Below are 18027 nucleotides of genomic sequence, written 5' to 3' on the forward strand. Positions count from 1 at the left end.
TGCCTTGGGCACTGCTTCTGCTCCTGACCACCCAGAACCTTGCCCCTAAGCTCTACCTCCTCCCAGCATGCACCAGCTAACCCTTCTCTTAGACCCCCAGCTGGGAATAGATGTGTCTGGGCAGATCCCATACCCAAACACAAGGACACGTACTCACACACTGGCACACATGGACACATATAGACAGGCACACATGAACACATATGTGTTTGTATACATACACACTTCAGTGATCATTTGTGGCTGCCAACAGAGAGTAAATTCAAGAGACACCCCTCTCTCTAGCATCTCCAGACTCACTGCACCATGAATTCCATGCCAACAGGCCTAATGGCTGACTGCTGACCCTTGGGGTTTGGTGGAAGGGAGCTCTGAAGTCATCCCTCTGTGTTCAGACTGGGAGCTCTAAGATAGAATCTCAGTATCTTACTCTATTCCCTGGAGCAGGACTGAAGCTCTTCTACTCCCTTCATTTCCCATGCTTCGGGTTCTTCTCGTGAAAGCCAAAGAGGTGTATCACATGAGCCTTCCTCAAGAAAGAACTTGTGGGGATGTGGATGTAGCTCTGTCAGCAGAGTGCGTGCTTACAATGCATGAAGCCCTAGGTTCAATCCCCAGCACCTCATAAACCAGGCCCATAACCTGAGCACTCAAAAGATAGAAACAGGAAGACCAGAAGTTCAAAGTCATCCTCAGCTACATAGCAAGTTTAAGGTCAGTTTGTGTTGCATGAGACCTTGTCAAAGAAAGAAAAAAAGGAGGTGGGAGAGGAAGGGAGGGAGAGAGGGGGGAAGGGAGAACTTGTCATTCAGCTCTGAGGAAAGCCAGAACTTCTAGCCGTATTGCCTTGTGTCTTGCCGTAGTGTGTAAAGTCATATTCTTCCCTGACAATCCTGCCCTCAACCAAGCATGCAGACTTCTATGAAATCTTTGCTCTGGAACCCACAGTCAGGTGGATGAGAGTTTCAGATCTATAGCACAGTCTGAGAATCTCACCCAGCCCCGCTTTCTCCTCCTTTACCTTTCACAAGAACCCCCTGCATCCAATAAACTTCCATTTTCCTAGATCCATCTTTGCATCTGCTTTCTGAAACACCTCAAATGAGACATCCATTGGTGGCACCAGCCCCTCTAAGGCCCAGACTTCAGGACAAAGGATGATCATTTCAAGAGTGGTCCCTGGGCTTTGTTGCTATACCTACCAGTCTGGACAAGGCTTCCCCAACTCCCTCTACTCCACGAACTTTGTTCCTGAGTGGAACTGCAACACCACTATAAGATCCCTCTGTCCCTTGCCAAGCAATGCTAGGCTCCCTAGAAAGCACAGTCCATGTCTACATCAAAATCACAAGCCTTGCCAGGCACAGTGATAGATGAGGGAGGGGGAGATGTATGTATGGATGGATGTCCACACTATCACAGAAGACCCATGAGGGATACTTCTTTAAGCATCTACCCAGGCCTCCCTGCCTTCTACCAAGCCATAGCACAAAGTTGAAATGCATTTGCACCCAGGAAGGACTAGTCCCCAAAGAAGGCACACCCTGAGGAGGCTGAGGCAGCTGTCAGCCACCATGGATATAGACCTAAAGGTATAAGTTCCTTCAACTCAGAGGCTCAGAAGTGCAAAGCTTGGCCCCATCCAAAGGGCAATGTGGATGGGTCCACTGACCAATCCCAGAGCAGTGGCTCCCCAGGGAAGGGTGTTTGTCACCTGGCCTTGGCTTGGCCCCATCACACAGCTCAGAGGCACTCTATGTTCCACAGCCACCCTTACTATTCCAGCAGAACCCACTGGCTCCTGAGCAAGAGCGCAAAGCACTGAATGAGGAGTTCTGAGAGGTGACTGAAGCCCTGGAGGAGGCGAGGGTGGCACACGCAGCAGGGATACAGCAGGCAAGAAGCCAGACAGGCTTAGGATGAGTAACTGCAGATTCTTCTGAGTCTGCTGTCACGGGGGATAACAAGTGACTGTCTTCCTCTCCCTGCTCCCACCTCCTGCATCAACTGCACCCCTGTGATTCTGGCAATAATCGGGGGGGGGGGATTGTGCAAAATCCTAGGAACAGGTTGCAGTGATCCAGGAACTGATCAGTCCTGCCCAAGGAGGACTCATGCAAGAAGGACTTGGGGGAAGAGAGAGCAGGAGGCCCAAGCTCTCCTCTCCAACTGGACCAGGGGCACTTGGGCTTTGGACAAGGTGGGAGAGGCCAAGTAACTGGTCCCACCACCTCAGGCACCTGCTCCCACCACCTCAGGAAGCGTGTCTATCCCACCTCTGCTTCTGATTTCTCTCTCTCCCCTCCCAGAACCCTTTCTTATCTCCTTAATAGACAACAGATGACCTCCTCCTCAGATTCCCCAAGATTCCCCGAGTGAGCCCATGGCTGATCCCCAGTGTCTAAGCACACAGGACATTGGGAAACAATGAATTGAAACATGATCAAGTGTAGCCTGAGTTCAATTTTTCGAGTTTTTGTTTTATTGTTTTCTTGTTCCTGATCCTGTCACTTCTGAATGTGTTTTGTGTCTTTCAGAAGGATAGCTCCCCCAGGGGAACAATCCAGAAAGACATAAGGTAACTTCCACTTTGAAAAATCTGAAGGAAAACTATTCTTCCTGCACCATCTTCCCTTCCTGGGGGGTTGGGTGGGAGGGCACCTAGAGATCCTGCCTGCCCCTCTCAGCTCTAGCCTGGCACCAGCCCTCCAGCCTCCAAATGAAGAGGGATCAGTGTGAACAGGGTAGCCATCCCTGTTGCTGGCCTTTCCTTCCATCCTATCCTACCCAGTCATCTGGTAAGGGTCCCAGGGCAAAATGGGCTCTGGCTCCCTTCTTTCCCCAACTCCTATCCCCCTCAATGCATCCTCAAGTCTCCACATTCTCTGTCCTCTGAGAGAGCAAGAACACTTTAACAGGCTACTAAGGTGAAGTGTTACTGTGTCTTGCTATATGGCCCTAACCATGTATCCCAGGCTGGCCTCAAATTCACAGCAGTCCTCCTGCCTCAGCCTCCCAAGTGCTGAGATCCCAGGCATTGTCCTCCAAGACCCACTTGAGGGTGGGATATTGTTATTCTGGGGGGGGGGGTTAATGCTCACATCTAGGTCTGAGGACACCATGCCATCAGACATGACTCCCCAGAATAAAGTTATGATCCCACTGCCCTGTTAAGGGATGGTGGCCTGAGAGGAGGGTACCCAGGGTCACAAGAAGGGGCAAGCCCTCTGGACTCACAATGGCTTCTGAAGTCCTGATAGCTGAGGAGCTGGCTGGCAACCACTCCTTCCACTGGTAAGTGGAATCCAAACCTCAGAAAGACATAGCAGTGCCATATCTGGAGAAAGCTGTGTTCAGCTAGCCTGCTTTCTAGAAGGAGGAATAATCCCAGGGTGTGCAAGGGTTCCTGAGTCTGCTTACCCACCTCTGTGCTCTAGCACACAGCAGGATTTGGCTCAGGATCTGGACTAAAAAGCGGGGGAGGAGACCCAGGCAGTTACGTTGGGATGATGGGAAGAACTAGAGGAGGGTAGTCAGAAAGTACCCCCCACCCTTCCAACCCCCCACCCCCGCCCCAAGCTAGCATAAATGGAGGAGGGCCGGGGTTCCTTTTCCCTGTTTTCCTCAAGGCCACACCCACAGCCCACATTTCCCCAGTTACAGGTTAGGAAGTTCCAGGCGAGTCCTCCTGAAATTCCTGTGCACCTACTTGCCGTAGGTGCCTGAATTCTGACCTTCTGCAAGCTGGCAGCAAGTCCCACTTGGCGCGCAGAGACACGCGGCCTCCTCCTGTTCACCGACTTCCTCCCCTCTATCCCGTCTATCCACAAGCCTCCTACACCCACGCAGTGCTGGCTTGAGCCCTAGGAAAAGGGACAAGACAGCCATCTGCGCTCCTTCCTTAAGAAGTTGAACCAGGGACTTCTCGCCCCCCCCCCCAGAAGCAAATGATCAGAGCCCGAAGGACAGGCGTTGGGGAGAGCGCAGCCAAAGGCCACCTGTGGCAGACCTTCCGGTGACTGGCAGCCTGGGTCCTGGCCCCTGGGGACTTCAGACTCCCTCCAGTGAAGCCAGGCAGGCAGGAGGAGGATGGGTCTCCGAGCATAGTCCGCGCCCGCGAGCCCCAACAGGCCTGTACTCCCCGCGCGAGGGCGCTGGAACCCGAATACCGCGTCCCTCGGGAGCTGGCCGCGTCCATCTCCAGGCGCACGCATGTGCAGTGCTGGGGCGCTCCCCGCTTGCCGCCCTTGTCCGGGAGGAACCTGCAGTCTGGCCTCTTCGAACTCCCGAGGTCGCGGACCAACGCAGCAGCGCACCCTGCCGGACCCGGGTCAAGTTCAGTCTGAAGCCGGGAAAGCTGCGGCGCTTTCCGTCCAGGAACTTGATCCGCGCGCCTGGGGCCCCCAGGATGCAGCCGTGGGACGCGGGGAGGTGGTGGCAAGGACTCCCGGAGCAGGCGGCTCGGTACTCAGACCTGAGTACAAGCTGCTCCGCGGCCAAGGGCGCCCCCAGGGCCAGAGGACCTGGGGCTGGGAGAGGTCGCGGGCGGCGTAAGGAGGCCATGCTAGGGCTAGAGCGTCGGCGCAGCGAAGCCTCCAAGGGCGCAGGCTGGTGAGCAGCTCCGGACCGCCACCGAGGTGAGCAAAGCTCACAGCATTCTAAGACTACCCACTCACTCCATGGGGGCACCCAGGCTCCGCCCTCTACCTGCACCGAGGCCCCGCCTCCGCTGCGCCATTGGCTGGACCCGCCGCTCGTCAGACGAGCCCCCGCGGCCCGCCCGAGCCCTGAGCTGTGCCTCTTACAGCCGGGTCTCCCGGCCCGCGCCACTCTGCTCTGCTGCGGGCAGTCCCGCGCTGCGCCACCCGCCTAGTCCGGAGCCGTGCCACGCCGCCGGCCGCGGGCCGGGGCGCACTATGCATCCTCCGACCTCGCCACCCACCCGCTGGCTGTGCGTGCTGGCAGGAGCCCTCGCCTGCGCCCTCGGCCCCATGGTGAGTGTCCGCCCAGCCTCCCGGATCCCGGGGATGGGGGTGCCGCGTGGGCGGCGGAGCTGGGGCCATCTGGCCGCTCCTCTGTGTAAGGCCACAGAGGGGGCAGTGGGAACCCCGGGCTCTCCTCTTCCCTCGGTCCGGGACCGGATCTAGCATGGGATCTACCAAGGCGTGGGAGCTAAGTGGCACCGGGTTTCTCCCAGCGCAGCCCAGAGCGCGCACCGCGAGGCGATCCCAGGCAGCGGGGAGGGGTTGGAGGAGAGCAGGAGCCCCAGACTTGCTTTGGGAGGGGTGATTGTGGGAGTGCGTGGGGAGAAGAGCCGTGCGCGAAGAGTCCGGTGAGATGGGAGATCCGGCAGACTGTGGGTGGGAGGGAGATTGTGAGGGTTCAGAGATGTGTACTTGGATGATGAAGTCCCAGCAGCGGACCCAGCGTTGGTGCCTGGGCCTAGGAGGTACAGTTGGGATCTGATGAGTGACGGGAAGTCTCCTTCCTGCACCCTACCTTCAAGGAGCACAGTTAAGTAGTGGAGAACAGGACGGTGGACTGCAGGAAGAGGTCCGGGCTAGTGTGCGGGGGAGGGGGTAGAGAACAGGTATGTATCAGAAAAAGCAGGAGGCCTCCCTCTGCCTCCGACCTCTGCTTCTTCTACTCATGGATTTGTATGTTTGCCCCAGTGTGTGGGTATGCTCTTATGGCTGTTGATGGCTTACCAGGGACACTGGGCAGTTGCTGGGTCACCTCATCTGAGAATGGGAAAGACCTCAAAACTTAGTGTCTACCCAAACCCATTTTGCAGAAGGGTAAAGTGGAGCCCAGGGACACCAAAGCTACCCATTCCTGTTCCTGCCAGTCAGTCTGGACAGAGGCTGATCTGCCCCTGCCCTGGGCCTTGAAAATTGTGGAGCTGTTGCTTCAACAGGGCCTAAAATGTAAGTAGGTCTCTGTCTGGGACCAGATCCAGGCTGCCAGGGACCAGATCCAGGCTGCTGGGAGGAGGGTGGGGAATCTGGTCACCTAGTTGGTTTTATCCCATGGCCACCTCTCATATTATCACTTCCACTGGGGCAGGAACCAGGTCATAAGTGTTTTACCTAGCTGGTTTCTTGCACATTGTGGCTGCAGGAAGCAGCTCATCCCCTAGCACAGATGTAGTCTTCTCAGAGTTGGCAGGTGCTGCTCCTCCTCTTCTCTCCTTGATAGCCCCATCTCCTCATACTCTAAGCTCACCAGCTCTGAACCTTAGTATCAGTCTCCAGGCCACACCAGCAACCCTCTAGCTCTCCCAAACCTGGGTCCTAGCTACTCCTAATTCTTTTGGGGTAAGCCAGAGGTCTTGAAACCTCTGTTGACTCTCTGGTCCTCTGTCCCTGGAGGCCTCTGAGCCCAAGGCACATTTGCCCTCCACCTAGACACAGACTAAGCCCAACTCCTCCAATACCTGCCCTCCCATCTTCCCACATCTTATTCATTCAGAACCTACTCCTCTAAACAACCTTCAGTGATTGCTTCTGACCTCCCACCTGTGATCCACCCTTCAGCCCTACTAGCCTCCCTGGGCTGTTCTGCCCATCTTGTAGGGTCAGAGTCACCATCCTCTTAGGCCAGTGCAGAGCTGGGCCCATAAAACAAGAAGGATCTTAGCCAGAACTGGACAGGGATTCCAGTTCCTGCCCTGTTCTGTCTCTTCCTCCCTTGTGGAACAGGCACCCAGTCCTCTTGCTCCAGCCAGACTTGGGGGTGGGGGGTACATGTTATCAGAGTCATAAAATGGCAGCTGCAAAGTTCATGTTGAAGGCCTAGAGCCTTATCAACTCCGTTTATGGGGCCCTGCCTCAGCCTGGGAAGGGAAATCTTTGAACAGGGAAGCCAAAAGAAAAAAAAAAAAGGAAGAAAACCTCCAGTGTTACAGGAGGAAGTGTCTTCCAAGCCCTTCCTTCCACAGCTCCCACCTCCTGGGCAGCAGACAGATGCCCAGTGCCACACTGGGGTCAGGCTGGGGGACATGAAGAAGAGGGACAGTCTGAGATCCTACCCTGGGGATATTGTCTGCAGGAGGAGCACATCATACCCAGTGACCCAGGAAGAAGAGCTCAGGGAATATGGGATACAGCCTCCTAGAACTGAGGGACAGAGTTGCTCTGTCCAACAGCTCCTTGTGGGAGGCATGACATTGCCCTGAAGAGTTTAGCCACATTGGCCAACCTTCCACCCCAGGCTGTAAAATAGCCTTTGCTAGCCTGATTCTAGAGAGTAGAGGGAGCCCCAATTTCCCAGCTGCCCTCAGACTCTAGATGGCTGGGATGAGGCAGAGTGTTGAGGGGTCAGGGGAGCTGGCTGCTCTGACTGCTTTCCTACCTGACCCTGAAAGCATCACCTTACCAGAAGTGTCCTTCCTGGACACCACTCTCAGCCTTACTAGGGTCTGTCCACTTCTGACCTCTCAAAGGCAACCCTGTGTGCTTTAGGAAACAAGGCTGCCGCTGGGCCAGGTCATCTTCTGAAGTGGAAAGACATCCTCTGTTATGCCTGCCCAGGACTCCTGGGGACCATGCTGAGCAAAAGGGCTCTCTTTCTAGAAGTTTCTGTCTTCCTAACCTGGAGCCCTAAGACTCAACCTTCTCTGAGGCTTCTATTCTGGAGCTGCAGCTTGGGACAAAAGTCCTGGTCCCCGCCCCACTGCATAGCCATGGCCAGCTGCCCTAGGGAACAATTTTAATCTCTGTGGAAGGCCCCAGTTTCCTCATCTCTGAAGGAATGAAAAAACCCTTGGCCCAGTGTGAGGAAGGAGTGGGAAGGTAGGACTGGGCTGGAGTCAACTTTACCTTTTCCCTGGGGCCTGATCTTCCCTGAGCCCCCAGGTCTACATGAAACAGGGCTAGCATCCAGACAAGACCTGTGTGAACTAAAGAAAGAGAGAGAGAGAGAGAGAGAGAGAGAAAGAAAGAAGAAAAGAGAGAGAGAAAAAAAGAGTGGTGAAAGTACTGTGGAACCTGTGTGGCAGGTCATCCCTGCCCCTTGGTCCCCCAGTCTTATCTAGCCATGGCAGGCAGGATTCATGTGAGTGGGTGGGTGGGTATCCCTATGAAGAATCCTCAACAGTGTGACAGAGCCTCTCAGAGAGAGGGTAGTGGGTAGTGGGACATCTTACAGCAAAGGCAGCCTTGGTGAGAATCCAACCTGTGTCCCACCAGTCTGTGGTTCCAGCCACCTTCCTGCCATCACCAACCCCTCCATTGTGCTCTCTTGGGTTACGGATGAAGGATGGAGCCTGAGAACTAAGAATTAAGGGAAGTCTTGTCCTTTCCTCCCAGTGTGTTTGCTCAACCTCTCTCTCAGATTCTGCCCTCCCATTTGGCTTCTCAACACAGAAGGTTGACATTGCACCCAGGAAAGCTACAGTACACATAAGCTCTCATACATCTTAGAAGTACTTCTGGAAGAAAAAAATTAATCTCTCCACAACATGTACAGTTAGGTTTTTTTCAACTGTAAAATATTTCAAACACAGTCAAATAGAAACAATAGCATAATGAAGCTGTGAGTGGTGGGTCATGCCTGTAATTCCAGCACACAGGAGGACTGAGCGTTCAAGACTAGCCAGGGTTACCCAGCAAGGTACATGCCAGCCTGAGCTACATAGTGAGAACTTTTCTCAAAAAAAAAAAAGTAAGACTAGCCTAATGAACATGTGAATACTTACTAAATCTGACATTTGTTAACGTTTACTATTTACATCGATGGCTTATTTTGGCTAAAGCAAGTTCAAGTCAATTACAGACATGCTGACCTTTTACCTCATAGTGCCTCTCTGAAACCAAAGAATATTTTCCTGTGTAAGGACATTATTGTCAGACTTAACACAATTTGAACGTTAGTCTCCCTCATATCCAATATTCAGATACTTCCGGACCACACTTAAGCATCACAAGGTGAATGGTGTCATTCTTTTTTTTTTTTTTTTTTTTTTTTTTTTTTGTCTTTTTGAGACAGGGTCTCCCTGTAGCCCCAGCTGTCCTGGAACTCACTATGTAGACCAGGCTGGCCTTGAACTCACAGAGATCTGCCTGCCTCTGCCTCCCGAGTGCTGAGATATGGTGTCATTCTTAAGGGTTTATCTCATCAGTGGTTGCTCCTGTCTGACTGATGGGACTAGGCTGGACAGTGAGCTGGCAGGTGGGAGGGGGGCATGTGCAGAGTGCACTGGCAGCAAGCATCGAGGAGGGCTTCCCAGGCAGGGCCAGCCCTCCATATGGTCTATTTTGTGTAGCTTAAGATATAGAGAACAGCATCTCTCAGGAAGTGCCTTCTCCTAGCTCCCTTCCAAACAAGTTCTTCCTGCATAGCAAGTCACTGGAAGAGAGGATGAGGTCACCAACCTGCATCTGTAGCTCAAAGACTCCCAGCCCAAGGCTCCTCAGCTGGCATTCAACCTTCCACGGTGATGCCAACTTCCGTATCACCACAGACACTGGGTGCGCTAAAGCCCGTTTCGCCAGGAGCACCCAAGATGACATTGAAGGGGCAGAGAGTTTGCATTGAATACAAGCTCTGAAAGGCCCCTGCCAATTTCCTACAAGTGCCCAGAGATGCATTGGGCTAGATGTCTCTTATGAGATTCTACTAATTATGAGAGCCCTTGTCCTGACACTACTATGAGCCCTGGGAAGTTCTATGGGTGTGTGTGTGTGTGTGTGTGTGTGTGTGTGTGTGTGTGTGTGTGTGTTTTGTTAAAAAGAGTAAGGTATTTTGTCACACACCTGTATCTCAGCACTCAGGAAGCTGAGGCAGAAGGATCACAAGTTAGAGGGTAAGCTCTGGCTACATAGCCAGCTCCTGTCAAGAAACAAATGAGAGATAGTAATAAAAGTGTGTCTGTGTCTGTGTCTGTGTGTGTGTCTGTGTGTGTGTGTGTGTGTTTAAAAAGAACTGGGCATGGTGACAGACACCTGTAATCTCAGCTCTCTGGATGTTTAGCCAGGAGGATTTCCAGGAGGCTGGTTTCCATTTGGGGCAATTACACATAATCAACCATATACATTCACAGGAAAGTTTTCCTATAAGCATATATTCTCTGCTTTCTTGGATAAATGTGTAGACTGGATAGTCAGATGTGTGCCATTACACCTGGCTTTTACAAGGGTGCAGGAGATCCATACTCAGGTCCTCATGATTGCAGAGCAAACCCTTTATGGACCAAGGCATCTCTCCGGCCTCCTGGAAAATGTTTATACCCCCAAGACAAACCTATATCCTGATTTCCCCCTTCTTCCTCACTTCACCTGAACACACACATGCCAGTTCTCTCTCTACTCATCTCACTCAGCCTTCCCAAAGAGGAACCATGGTTTGAAAACTGTGGATTCTGAGAGAAGAAAACTTTTTCTTCTTGGGAAAGGGGCATAACAATACAGGGAAAGGGAAGAGAAGACAGATGTACTGCGGATGAAGGGAGAAAACAGGCTCAAGACTCACCTCAGGAGGTAATGGCTGCTACTTGCCAGTGAGTAGGGCATTCAGACTGGGCAGCTACAAGGCATTAAGGCTGGGGCAGGCCCAGCCTTGCATGAGGACTGGGCTGGGGCTTTGGCAGTAACTGTTCCCTCTGCCACTACAGGTAGTAGGGTTGGTGTCCTTTGAATGTAACTGTCGGCAGGCTCTTAGAACTTGGTGCTGCTACTGTTGATCTCATTGTACAGATGTGTTTGGGTAAATTGCCAAAACCATCCAGCCAAGAAGTAGCAAACAGTCTGATCCAGAAATTGTGGCCTTCACCAGGCTTTGCCACCTCACCATAATGCTCCTTCTTCCAGAGGGAACTTGGTGTGCCACATGCTGCCCTAAAGTGCCACAGATCTCAGTGAATTGTAACCTGTGTGCACATTGTTGTGGCCACCACTCAGGTCAACATTCCTGTCAGGCTTCCTTGGGCCCTCACCATCAAGATGAGGTCTTTGTTTAGTCTTCTGCAGAGCTGAGGACATGTGCCTCCTCTATCCAGGTCCTCAGCTTCCCTCTCTGCCAATTACCATGTGATTTGGGAGTAGAGGGATTAAATAAATCTTGGCATGTGCTATGGTTTCTGTACAGGGCTAGAGAGATGGAAAATCGGATCACCCTGGAATCCTACCAACCACTGCCAATCCACCACCTCCTCTGATGGTCCCAGGTCCTATGACAAACCACAGCAGCACAAGGAATTCATGGTGACTCCCAGTAATTGGTGCCCTGCAGGCAGGACTCTCCTTCCTGCCTTTCATACTCCCCTTGGAAGCCAGCTATCCGCCAGACAACTTTTATCCCCTTGCACCCCACCACCTACAATATGGCAGGCCTTTGCAAAATGTGTATGTACCCTCCACCCTCATCCTCTTGGTCCACATCTTTGAATGTCCCCCATAGCCTAGGAATCAAAACTGGCATTCAAGGCCCTTCCCAAGCCAACCCCTACCTGCATCCCCTGAATTCTTACCAAATGCCCCTAGAACTCCTCATGGTAGCCACACAAGTCTTCTTGCAACCTTGAACATGGTGGGGATTTTCATGTGCACACCCTGGGATGCTGGCTCCACATTGGTTATCTAATTCTTTCCCATTTTCCTTGAGCTTTCTCTGTGACCCACACTAATGCCCCCTTTCCAGCTTGATCCCACTCTGGAGCTCAGCCAGGGATCAGCAGACTTGGCTGTGTTTGGCCAGGAAATTTTCCTATATCCTCTGTGTGCCTGGACTCCAAAGGGATAATGAGGATGTTTAGAAAAAGGAAACTAGTGGGAGAGGAAGTCCAAAGTCTGCCTGAATTCCTCAGTGATAAGGCTAGAGGGAGCACCCTGGTTCTGTCCTCCAAAGAGCCATAGTTGATCAGATGGCCAAAGGCAAGGGCCCGGCAAAGGATTGATGCTATGTAGACTGGGGTCAGAGATATGGGTCCTCTCTAGGAATGTGATTTGCTGGGTGGCCTTGGGTCCTTCTCTAAGTCACTATTTCCCTATTGCTCAACTAAATTTTGGCAAAGATAGTTTAACTTTTGCATGCCATACTTCCTTTTGATTCAGAGCTACCCAGAGCTCCTGATTACCCTGGGGGCTCTTGGACCCCATAACTCTCTCCTCCACCCCAAACTGAACTCTGGGGCTATGCTGCTGGGCAGACAGTCGGATGGTGTAAGCCAGTGTTCTCCTGTCAGATAGTGGCAGGAAGAAGTGGCCAGGAACTTACATGTCCCACAGTGATTCAAAAAGGACTGTCTTAGGCTAGGGCAATGACTGAGTTGGTAAGGTGCTTGCATGCATGAGAACTTGAGTTAGACCCCCAGAACCCATGTGGAGAAAAAAAAAAAAAAGGCTGGGCGGATAGTACAAGCCATTGATGGGAAGGCAGAGATGGGTAGATCCCTAAGGCTTGCAAGCCAGCCAGCCCAGCTTATTTGGTGTGTTCCAGGCCAGTAAGAAACCCTGTCTCAAAAAGAAAGGTAGGGGCTAGGCAGCCGCATTCAGAGACAGAGGCAAGTGGATATCTGTGAGATCTAGGCCAGCCTAACCTACATAGCAAGTTCCAGGCCAGCTAGGGCTATAGGGAAACCCTGCCACAAAAAAACAAACAAAAGAATAAGGTAGATGGCACCTGAGGGGCAATGCCTGAGGTTAGTCTCTGGACTCCACATGTGCACGTATGTATATGTGTATATACACACATACACATATGGAATACCTCTTGGCAATTCATGTGGCCATCACCCTGGCTCACAAGGACCCCAGAAGTGAGGACAAGTGTTGTCTGTCCTTAGATCACAAGGCTGGACACTTTGGGTTATAAGATAGGAAATTTAACTGGCTTAAGCCATAATCAGAGCTATTGGCTTGGGTTGTGGGAAGAAGAGCTGGCTTCAGGCAGAGCTGCCTTCAGGGGCTCCATGTCAAGCAGATCTGTGTTTTCTCCATGTCTGTCATGCTTTCCACGGAGTGGCCTTCATCTTCCTGTTCTGTTTGTCAACAAGATCACCAGAGGAGCCCCAGACCCTGGTCCTTTGAGGTTTCTGGTCCAGTAAGGAGAAGTAAACCCACTTGCCTTCTAGCTTAATCCAAAGTCCCAGGAGTGTGAGCCTTCTGGCTCAGAGGAGTGTGATTTGGGCCATGTGCCAGGCACTGAGACTGGGAATGCTCCGATCGCCTTAAGTCTTGGTCATACATGTCCCCTACCAGAGGGTTCACCGGGAGCAGGAAAGAAAGAGGATTTTAAGATGAGAACTGGGCAGTAGAAGAGAGTAGAGTGGAGGGTATGGGTGAGGGGTGGGCAGAAACAGCAGGTACCACACTGCCCACTGCTTTTGTGCCAGGAGAGAGACTGTCAGGAGAACCCTGAGAGGCTGGGATGGGACCAGAAAACAGAAGGAACCGGCTTCTGGTAGACTGGGAGAAGGAGAAGTGTGCTTTTAGACAAGCCAGATGGAACAGTGATGGACACAGTCAAGGGGCCACCTCTGGGATCCCTCTTGGCCACCTCTCTCACCATACTTACCTAAGGATGAGCCAACCATGGATCCCTTAAACCATATCACCACAAGCATTTCAGCTGAAAGAGGGGAAGCCCAAAGTCCCAAGGAGGACACAGGCACAAAGTCTCCTTCAAGTCACATGGCTGTTCCATGCTCTGCGATGGTCCCACATTACTTCCTATATGTCAAGTTGTCGGCTAGCAAAGTTAATGGTCTAAGATGGGACCTATGTTTGCTGTATAACTCCAGGCCATCAGCCCCTATGCAGAGAAGACCTGGATGCTCAGATAGTGTGAATGAGGTGGCCAACCCCTGGGCCTGGGCTACGACAGCCATGGTGCTAGCTGCATATGGAAAGTTGGACCACAGGTGACCACAGGAACAACAAAGCAGCTAGACTCCTGCATTCTGCCCAGGGCAGAGCCTGGGATCTGCAGGCCAGGATCCAACTTAGCAGAGAAGCACTAACAGGGTCCCATCCATGCAGGGAAACTGAGGCAGGGACAGAGTAGTGGAACCTAGTAGTAGGCTCAAGACTCTAGGTAGAGGCCCTTTGACCTCTGCCTGGGGCTATGTCCGTGTCTCCCCCCCCTCCCCCCATCAGAGTCCTTATAGCAGCAGCATTACTCAGGAGCCAGGTGGCCTGAGAGCGTCCTCAAGGCAAAAGCAGGGGCACAGTGACAGCGTTTGGGGCCTTGCAGGTCAGGATTGGGGTATTGCCTAGGGCTAAGGTAGAGTACAGCCTGGGGTTGGGATGGGGCTAAGTCTGGGCCTGTGATAGGTACAGACTGGGGCTAAAATAGGGATTCAGTCTAGGACTAGGATGGACATTCAGTCTTGAGCTAGTATGGGGTTCAGACTGGGATTGGAATTCGGGTTCAAATCTGGGGCTAGGATGGGAACTCTGTATAATGTTAAGATGGAAGTCCAGTCTGGGGCTGAGGTAGGGTGCAGATTCAGGCTAGAATGGGAGTCCAGTGTGGAACTCAGATTCCCTGGGTGAGAACTGGTTCAGTCTGGGCTGGTCCTGCTTCCTGGGCTGGCCTTTTGTGGCTCCCTGCTCCTGGAGTCTATGCATGACAGCATCCCCTTTCTGTCTCTGTCCGCAGGGTGGCCAGGCAGCCAGGCTGCAGCATGAGTGTGACTACCTGCAGTCGATCCAGGTGCAACACCAGCAGTGCCTGGAGGAGACCCAGCAGGAGAATGAGACCATAGGTGAGGCCCCTGGGAAAAAAGGAGCCCCATGTCCACTCAGGTCTAATCCAAGCCACATATCTTCACCTTGGCCACTCAGATGGGGATCACAGGCAGAGATCACACCATGAAGCTGCCCGGTCTGAGGCGAAGTCAGGGGACAGATAGAAGGGGATTCCATGCTTTGCTGACCCTGCCCCGGGTCTGGGTTGCTCTCAGCTTTAAGCTGAAAACAATGTGCTAAACTAGGACCCTGAAAAAGCAGCCCCCAGCCAACTCTGCCATTGCGGGTCCAGGAAAAGTCAAGATGATTCCCATGGCTGCTGGCCCATCCAACATGGGTGGCCTAGGGTATTAAGTGGTAGAAATTTACATGCTGGCAGGGGGCTGGGGGCTCCCAGGCCCCAGCCTCCCACCATGGAAGCACTCCTGATCAACTTCCTCAGTCCCTTACTTAGGCTGGAGTCAGAACTAGACCTGGCCCCTGAACTCCATGCTCTGGGATGAGACTGTTGTACTGTTAGTATCTCAGAAATAGGGTGCTCATTTGCAAAATGTCACCTATCACAAGGGACCACACAGAAGCTCAGAACCATGTCGGCATTCCAAAACAAGGAGTAGGCCAATCTGAGTAGGTCTCACCTAGAGGGGAAACTGAGGCCCAACTGCTTCTCAACCCAGAGTTCTGCTGCCACGACTCTCAGAGGATAGAGACAGAGGCACATATAGATGCCAAGGCCCATGTGAGCAAGTACATATGGTATCCACAGGCACACACAGTGCACATGCACCCCTAAGTCATATGGTCGCACTCTGATCTTCTCTTCCCAACCAACCTTCAACAGGTCAGGAAGTGGAGGTCAGCCTTGGAGGCTGAGCACATGAGGGTTCCTACTGCTCCTCTTTGGTGGTCTCAGGGTCACACAGCCTGGCAGTATGAGAGCTGCCCCCAGCTGCTCAGATCCAGCAGCAGGCTCTCAGGACAACTGTCAGCACCTTCTACTTATCTTGGTGGCCCAAGGTTGAGCAGATTTGGAAAAGTGGGCAGGTCTGGGGAGGCAGAGAAGCTGGGAAAGCGGGAGGCTCAAGGCTAACTGTGGTAGGGAAGAGCTAGCATGGAAGGACAGAGACAGAGAGGCAGCTGGGCCTCCTTTGGGCCTCAATCCATCTCCTGAGGCTGGGCTTACAGTCATGCAAGGGGATCAAGAAGCACCTGTCCAGCTTGCTGGCTCCTGGGTCCTGACACCACTATGAGGCTGTTATGCAACCCCTTTTGGGGTACTCCTTGACCCTGGGGCCTGGCCCTAGTCTCCTGTGCTCAAGAGTACATGTGGGTATGTAGCCTCTCTCCACATCTCATGGAAGGGTGACCCCTGACTTCTATGGCCCAGAGACAGAGGCCTGGGTGCCTATGTGCCTACTATGTGCCCCACCCTACCCTGCCAAGACTACAGACTTCACCTATAAGTACAGGCCTCAAGATCATGGGGAGGCCTAAGAAGCCCAGACTCTAGACCCTAGACCCTACTGCATTGCCTGTGAACAACCCTCCAGGGGGATAGACAAGCCACCCTCATAATCCTAATGAGGTCAGTGCTGGCACAGGGTGCGTGTGGAGCGTCATTCCCTGTCACTCGGCAACCAGCCTGAGATCTAGAGGAGGGCAGGCATGGGTCTACAGGCTGTGAGTCTGCCCTGACTTCTGTTGGAGCTCTGTGCGTGTTCCATGCATGCAGGTGGGTGCTCCAGACCCATGTCTATCTGGGACTGTCTGGGCCTCTGAGGTCTGTCACTCTGTCTGCTTCTGAGTGTCTCTGTGATTTGGAGGCCTATGTCTCTTTAAACTGGAATGTACCTGGTGTGTTGTGTTCTCGAGTGTCTGCCTGTAAGTGTATCTGTGTGAATGTCCACAGTCTACCCATGTCCGTATCTGTGTATCTCTCCATGCATGCCCATGATTGTGTGTGTGCATATGTGTCTGGGGTCAGTGTGCCTGTGAATGTGTATATCTTTGTATATAGGAAATTCTACAAGGCTGATTCACTGGGAGCTTCTTCCCTCCCTGTCTCTCCGTTCTTCACCTTAGCCTCTTGGCTGGGTTTTCCTGTCCGGGGTCCTAGGCCCGAGTGGGCACATGGGAAAAATTTCTAGACCCACGGGTACCAAGCATTTTTGTGACTGTCATTCCTCCATGGCTTTCTGACTCTGCTGCCCCAGCATACCCCCTCTGAGTCGCCTCCTGCAAGGTGCCTCCCCACCCAAAGCCCACACAGCCCCCTTCCTTGACTCCCTTGCCTGCTCTCTGTCCTGCACCCAGCACTAATTCACAGCATGACCTTGGCTGTGCTGAACTTCTCTGAAGCTAAGTGCACCCTCCCCCAGGGCAGGACCCAGTCCCCTTCCCTTCTATCCCACCTCTGGCAAAACTTTGCACAGGGCCAAAACCCACCCCCACACTCCAGCCCAGGCTGGCAACTCTGAGAGCTCAAGGTCTGGCGGGAATCCAGATACAATAGCTGGCCTGCAAAACAGGGTGTGCCCAGCACTGTCAGCAAGGGTACACAAAGTCCAGCAGCAACCAAATTCCTAGAGAAATACCACCAAGCCCTGCAGACCAGGAGAGGAGCATGTGACTAGGTGAGAGACTTACCAGCAAAGTGACTCCGGTCATGCCTCATTCTGCCACCTCTGTTTCCTCATCTGTGAAATGGACTGGTTATATAAGCTACTGATTTAGAAGCTAGAATGATTTTGGAACATTCCAAAGCTGGTGCTTGCTGATGTTTTTAAAACAGGGTCTTAAATCATGAGCAGGATTTGCTTGGCCTAAGGGGCACCTATAGGTCCTCCTGGAAACAGAAGAGAGACTGGAAACCAGAGCAAGACCATGGGGTTCTCAGGGACATTTAAAATGATGGGGCCCACAAGAAGAGAGGCTGCACTCTGAGGCCAGGTGTCTTCCTCGGCCTTCAGCTGTAGGTGCCACGCAACTGCTACAGCCCTAAAAGTTCCCTCCCCCTGCCACCTCCCTCCCCTTCTCTGCCACCCCACCTCACCAGCATTGAGAGTCTCGAGGTCCTTTCTGAGTGGGTGCATCCATCCCTCCTCTTCCCAGGCCCCTTTCTTGGGAACTCAGGAACCTTCAGACCTGGGCTGGGCTGGGCTCAGCCCAGCTGGCATTGACTTTGGCTCTGGGGTTGGTTTTCCTGAGCAAATCTATGGAGCCGGCAGTGTCGCAAAGAGACAATTAAGCCTCCCTGAGGAGAGGGATCCAGAGGTGTCCTCATCTCCCCCAGGAGGGCACCTGGCTTTGCATTTGGCTAGTAAAGCAGACCTCTTGGAGA

At 52.8% G+C, this 18027-nt stretch overlaps 1 protein-coding gene across 2 annotated transcripts in view; it reads left to right on the plus strand.

Moving 5' to 3' along the window:
- The first annotated feature begins 4913 nt into the window (after nt 1–4913).
- Nucleotides 4914–18027, plus strand: part of Vipr1 (vasoactive intestinal peptide receptor 1) — a 34834-nt gene continuing 21720 nt past the window's right edge. Inside the window, exons 1-2 of one of the 2 annotated variants that reach the window (XM_008849448.2) lie at nt 4914–4994; nt 14599–14704. In XM_008849448.2, coding sequence (XP_008847670.1) covers nt 4917–4994; nt 14599–14704 — 184 coding nt within the window. In that variant the 5' untranslated portion in view covers nt 4914–4916. The remainder of the gene's footprint in view (nt 4995–14598; nt 14705–18027) is intronic. The other variant, XM_008849449.2, reaches the window with a different exon arrangement.

The sequence above is a fragment of the Nannospalax galili genome, unplaced genomic scaffold (assembly GCF_000622305.1).
Source record: "Nannospalax galili isolate Female #2095 unplaced genomic scaffold, S.galili_v1.0 scaffold443, whole genome shotgun sequence".
Lineage (NCBI taxonomy): Eukaryota > Metazoa > Chordata > Mammalia > Rodentia > Spalacidae > Nannospalax > Nannospalax galili.